The 6,545-nt window shown below is 39.2% G+C and overlaps 1 protein-coding gene across 1 annotated transcript; it reads right to left on the reverse strand.

The window, feature by feature from the left end:
• Positions 1-71: 71 nt before the first annotated feature.
• Positions 72-3,924, reverse strand: LOC123047332 (CRS2-like protein, chloroplastic). Its single transcript, XM_044470851.1, has 9 exons — positions 3,581-3,924; positions 2,864-3,070; positions 2,694-2,778; positions 2,502-2,569; positions 2,292-2,342; positions 2,142-2,215; positions 1,172-1,230; positions 1,021-1,097; positions 72-357 (listed from the first exon to the last, which is right to left on the reverse strand). The coding sequence occupies exons 2-9, from the start codon at positions 3,011-3,013 to the stop codon at positions 223-225; spliced, it is 699 nt and encodes a 232-aa protein (XP_044326786.1). The 5' UTR covers positions 3,014-3,070; positions 3,581-3,924; the 3' UTR covers positions 72-222.
• Positions 3,925-6,545: the final 2,621 nt, after the last annotated feature.

The raw sequence follows: 6,545 nt of genomic DNA on the forward strand, positions 1-6,545 counted from the left end.
ACAAGTAATTCCGAACGGAGGGAGCACATGCGTACATGTTAGCTATATTGCTCGGCATAACCGATGAAACATTAGAAGAAATATTGATACGCCATAAAATAAAATAAATAAATTGGTGCCACCTCGTACTCAAGTAAAGTCAATTCTGCATTCCGTCTAGATAATACTGGAAGAGCACAGCATGCATGACCATTTCTCTAGAGGAGAGGGTCGTAGTCACCTTTACAACAGCTGCTGGTCATGTGATACCAGATGCTTGTACTTCTGATCCACGTTCGCCACTCTCGCCGCCTCTGTCAAACCCTTGGTGACCACCATCTTCAGGATGTCTGCACCCTCTTTTATGGCTGAATCAATCTAAGTTCAGAGCAAAAGATGCACATACAAAAAAACATAAGTGCCCAGCTGTTGTCCGCAAGTTAAAACAGATTTTTATTTATTGTCCTTCTACTATGTGGACTTGTGGAGGGAATGCTTAAGTGGTCCTTCGGATATCTTCAGGTTGTGGTACACCTCCAGTCAGTAAGTTTGTTTTCAGTTTGACACACGATATCTTGATGCATATCTAGTTTATCCATAACAAAATCATATAATGAAGTTGTTTTGTCGCAGAAAATACTCCCTCGTCATACTATCTATAGTAGCAATGCAGTCATAATGGAGCCTAGATTAATTTAGGTTTGCAGGGAGCATGCAGAAATATGCTAAAAATTAACTGAAATATATTGAAGTCATTAGAACACAGAGCTTGCTTATATAAGGGTGTTGGAGTCCTTAAAAATTAACTGGAGTAGATTAAAGTCATTAAAACATAGTTTCATTATATAGCCAAGGGTGTTGTTGTCCTTACTGTTTGGTCACACTTGTCCTAGTGAATGAACACAATCATCCAACAATAGAACCAAGAAGGTGTTTCTAAATTAATTCATTAAGAACTACACGAGAATTAAAATTGGATAATAAGAATAAGCATAACCTTAAACTAGAACGCAAAGGGTAGTAGCAATGGAGATTTTATACCCGTTCACGACCAGTCTTGTTGAACTTCTGAAGCACAAAAGCTTTGGGATCCATCTGACCAGGCGGACGTCCAATCCCTACATAAGACAAACGTTAAATTTTGGTACAGAAAAGGAAAAGGAAACCTGAATCCTGCAGTTGTCAAACCTACCAATCCTTAATCGGCCAAATTCTCGGTTCTTGCGAAAATGGTATATCACACTCTTCAACCTGATAAACTAACAAGGTAATTGTTTCCTGTCAAGATCAAATGAACACCTTGTCTACAGAAATCAGATAGATTTGAGAGACTAATGGTCTGCTCACACACATAAAATAATTTAAAGATAGAACATTCTACTCTATCATACTGATTAAAGAGTGTGCTCATGTTCAGAAGATTTTGTTTTTCAGTAACTGACTAGACATCACAGGCTATGTGAACTGGCAAGTAAAACAAGTAAGGATCATGTTGAGATGTAAAAAAAAAGGGTGCATGCAGGAATACAACAACAAACAAGAAATGTAGTTGCTGGAGTAATGAGCTACAGAACGGAAGAAAAGCTGCCATATGCTTTATCGAAGGTAAGGGCATCTCCAATGGGCGGCGCTAGCTGGAGGCGCTAGGATTGAATTCCTGGCCAGAGTGGCAGTTGCGCCTGGTAATCCTAGAGTCCAGCGCTTATATTTTGGCACCGGTGCAAGAGTAGGAGTCGAGCGCTTAGGTAGTTTGCTTGCCGTACGAGATAAAATCTGGACGCACCAGCCACGTTTGTTGGCGTTTGTTAGCGCCTATACTAGCGGCTAGCATTGGAAACAGAGAATGTTTACATGAGCTCTATATTTTAGGATATTTATTTTATTTGCCTAAGCGCCTCTACAGGCGCCCTGCATTGAAAATGCCCTAAGCACCATATTGTTTACCAGCTCAACGAGACAGGTACCCCCAAAGCGCACACAGGCAGGATAGGTTCAAGTACGAGTATCACAATCTTGAAAACTTAACCTGATAAATTCCAGAGCTGCTGCTTTTCTATTTATGTATCTAAACACAACACAGAAATACAAGGTTTTCCCTTTGTAAACTTTTGACACACAAATAGAACTCTTTCACAAAGCACATAAATGTAAGGTTTACTGACCCATTGTGACGCCCATATCCTCCTTTAGGTTGTAAACGAAGAACTCCACATGGCAGGTCTGTGTCATCATATGCCTGAAACTCAAACAGAAAAGAACTCAGTTAGCCAATCTAAGGTGTCACCAAGGAAGATTGGATCATAAACACCTACCACTACGACACGGTGGAGTGGAAGCTTATAATAGGCAGCAAGTGCACCAGCCTGTAATAAGAAAGAAAAGTAGGGGTGTCAGGATCACAAGCATTTAACAAGTCATCACAGTTTACTGTCAGGCCAGTTACAATGAATTGCGTGCATGGGAAGGAAAATGTATAGCAAGGTAAAAATCATAAAGAAAAATCTTTCAAAAGTTTTCCTTACAGATTCACCGCTGAGATTTATATATGTTTGAGGCTTGGCAAGCAAAACAGGGACGCCATCAACCATCCCTGCATCAATAGAAATGAAAGCACCTTCAATTAAATTCAACCCTTTGTGCTTGAAAACAGAGCATCAATTACCCGAAAATTAAAGAGGAATGTTATTTCTGGGAGCATATGGATGGAGTGAAACCTTCACCAAATAGTGCTTTGAAGTGATTTTTGGTCAGGGATATGTTCTGAGACTCTGCAAATGCATCTATCATATCAAACCCAACCTGCAAGGTGAAATAGCACAAATGAATTATGACAATAAAGCTGAGCCACCTGAATTTCAAACAGAAGATGAGAAGCAGAACTTACATTGTGTCTGGTGGATTGGTACTTCTCACCAGGGTTACCTAGGCCAACAAAGAGCCACGGTTGGATTGCCGAGCATGATGGTGATGATGAGGAAGAGACATAACGCTTCGAAAGGAAGGGGGCAAATCTGACCCAAAGCTTTCCCCGCATTATTTACAGGATCATAGGTGTCTAAACAGCCACAAGTGCAAAACCTGATCGCAGAATCTGCAAAGGGGACCAATTTGTTCTCTGAGTGACTATAGGCAATGCTGCAAGAAACAAGAGGCCAAACCATACATACATACAACACAAGCTCTGCACATTATACGTTACTAAATGACTTCCACTATTGATGTAACAGCATATCGAAATAAGCAGCTAACAGAAACTGAATATGACGCATACTTTGGCACTGAAGCGATGCACACTGGCCACAGTAGAACCGAGGCACTGAAGTGTTTCAATAAGCGAGTAAATGCAAGTATCTGACGCAGAAACAGCTCGAACATTCATCGAAGAAAGCACATTTGTAACCATCGCGTCTAGCTTAAGCATTTCATCAAACAGCTGTAGGTCACATGACTGCAACACTAACACGCACTGGCCTCATCCTAATGCCTGCGTTGCAAAACGATCCTGAACTCTAGATCATGGATCTGATCTCCCAAATGCAAAGCACCCGTTGCAGTTGACGATTCAAGTGCAAGCGAGGAGGTGAAACCAGAGAACGCTTACAAGTCGGCTGCAGAGGCGCGATCCCGAAGCCCCGCGGCGCCGTCAGCGCGGCCAAGCAGCGAACTTCTCTCCCACCGCGCAGCCAGGCCCAGCGGCGGCGGACGCGCGCGGGGTTCGGAACCGGAGCTTCCTGGCGAGCCGGCAACGGCGCCGGAAATAAGCTCTGCGCTGAAGCCCACCGCGCAGGGAAGGGTGGGCGCTCCGCCCCCTCGGCACGCTGTGGGTTGGAACTTGGAAGCGGCCGCCGGCTCCAGCGCCGTCGCGTCGCCTTTCTTCTCCGGGAGGGTTTGCCGTCGCTAGACACAGTGTGAGAGTAACTCATGGGCTCATGGCCCATTCTGTGTGGGCTTTTGGTTCATGGTTCATCATAGGAAACAGGATTCATCCGTTTGCTTAAAAAAATTCCGTTTGCTTCAAAAGAATGAAGCAAAATAAAAGTGAAAAATAAATAAATTTGAACTCACTTTCAAAGGGAAAACACAGGATTTTGACATTCCACTTGAACCTCTTTTCAGATTTCCTATGCACAAACTATCTATACCGCTTCATGTGGTTGGAAACTTGGAATTCAACTTACTATGTGTGGCGGGCTTCAGCGTAGAGCTTATTTTCGGCGCCGATGCCGTCCTCGCCAAGCAGCTCCGGTTTTTGTACCCTCTGTTGTTTTGAAAATTGATGTGTTTTTATACCCTCTGTTTTTCACCTACAGGCCTATCATATTGCCGCATTTTTCCTACTCTAAGGTGTCAAAATGCTGCAAACCAAATAGACCCTAACACTCAGTAGATGTCACTCGGTATTTGAACTATATATTTGTTTTCCATAAAAAGTCGTGACTGCTATTAAAAAATGTTTGCTAAAAAAGGTATGTACATTTTTCCGGACATATATACACTAAGGAAATATACATTGCATTTGTAGAGTCAATTCTTGTAAGGTTCAAGAAATTAGGGTATGCATCCTCTTATTCAAGTTGTTCAACACAAAGACAGATATATCAGGATAATGTGAAAAATATACCCCATTTGGAATGTGAAAACTCAAAAAGGTGCAAATATAAAAGCAACATCGATTGAATTTCACGTATCTTAAAAATCAATCAATATATTAATGAAGAAAAACCATATGAACCTTCGAAAATGGTGTTTGGATGTCACATAGGAAAGATAAACGAAATTGTATACACATGTATTAGAGAATTTAATTTCCTCCAGCCGTATGAAATTCACTGGATTCTAGGATAGCTATTCCTTTTTTGCTAATCAGCACAAGAAAGCATTTTTATTGGAAATCCTATCCTTCAAAGATAATCATTTGTTACAAAATGGGGTCCTGAAATAGTACATGCAACCCAATCAATATTCATCCGTGCGAAGATGTCTGTGTGTTTTGATGAAAACCGATGAATAAAATATATAGTATGTGTCGTGTGGTTGTTGAAAACTAACGAATAAAAATAGATATACATTAAAAATAAAATCATAAAGTCAAGAAAAAGAATACAAAAATAAGGTGACAGATATATCAGGATAATGTGACAAGTAGACCCCTGGAATGTGAAAACTCAAAAGAGTGCAAACAGAAAAAGAAAGACAACTGAATTTCACGTATCTTAAAAATCAATCAATATCTTTAGGAAGAAAAACCATATGGAACCTTTTCTTTGTTCAAAAAATGTGTTTGGGTTGTCACATAGGGAAAATACACGAAACTGTACACACACATATGAGGGAATTTAATTTCCTCCATTGATAAGAAATTTAGTGGATTCTAGGATAGCTTTTTCTTTTTGCTATCAGCACAAGAAAGCAATATTATTGGAAATCCTATCCTTAAAAGTTCAAAGCTAATGATTTATACCAAAATGGGGTCCTAAAATAGTACATGAAACCCAATCAAATATTCATCCGTTCGAAGATGTCTTGTGGTTTGATGAAAAGCGATGAATAAAATAGATAGTGTATGTCGTGTGGTTGTTGAAAACTAACGAATAAAATTAAAAATAAAATCAGAAAGTCAAAAAAAAGAATACAAAAATAAGGTGACAGATATATCAGGATTATGTGACAAGTAGACCCCAATTGGAATGTGAAAACTCAAAAGAGTGCAAATAGAAAAAGAAAGACAACTGAATTTCACGTATCTTAAAAATCAATCAATATCTTTAGGAATAAAACCATATGAAACCTTTTCTTTCTTCAAAAAATGTGTTTGGGGTGTCACATAGGGAAAATACACGAAACTGTACACACATATATGAGGGAATTTAATTTCCTCCATCCATATGAAATTTAGTGGATTCTAGGATAGCTATTTCTTATTGCTATCAGCACAAGAAAGCAATATTATTGGAAATCCTATCCTTCGAAGTTCAAAGCTAATGATTTATACCAAAATTGTAACATCCCGAAATTTCAATTTGGAATGTTATACATTAGATCATCATTGCATATCATATTTTATTGCTTTTGGCCTGAACCAGAAATTCTACGCAACTCAAGGACCCACGGAGAGAGTTGGGATTTTCGTTATTTTCATATTTGAGTTTTCTCAAATTTTGAAAATAGGATCATTTGATTTTATTTATTTTATCTTCAATTATTTCTATTATAAAAATATGAGAGCAGTAATAAAATGGCTTTCCCAAAAATAAAGAAATATTGAGGATTTGATAAAAAAATCAAATAAGATTTTTATTACGGAGTTTTTGGCTTTTTATTTGAATTTAGGAAAATTGCACGTTTTTCAAAACTGCATTTATGGCCAAGAAAATGTTAATCTTGTTCTAAATATTTTATTTAGAGAACGAAAATTTATTTTGGCATTTCTAGAATTTTATTTTATATTCTATAATTTTTCTTAGTTTCGGCGGAATTGTTTTAAAAAAAATCACGCGCGCCCGACTGGGCCGAGGCCCAGCCGAGCCGGCCCACTCCCCGCGCCGCCGCCGCGCTGACTCGGATCG

Source organism: Triticum aestivum, chromosome 2B (assembly GCF_018294505.1).
Source record: "Triticum aestivum cultivar Chinese Spring chromosome 2B, IWGSC CS RefSeq v2.1, whole genome shotgun sequence".
Taxonomy (NCBI): Eukaryota; Viridiplantae; Streptophyta; class Magnoliopsida; order Poales; family Poaceae; genus Triticum; species Triticum aestivum.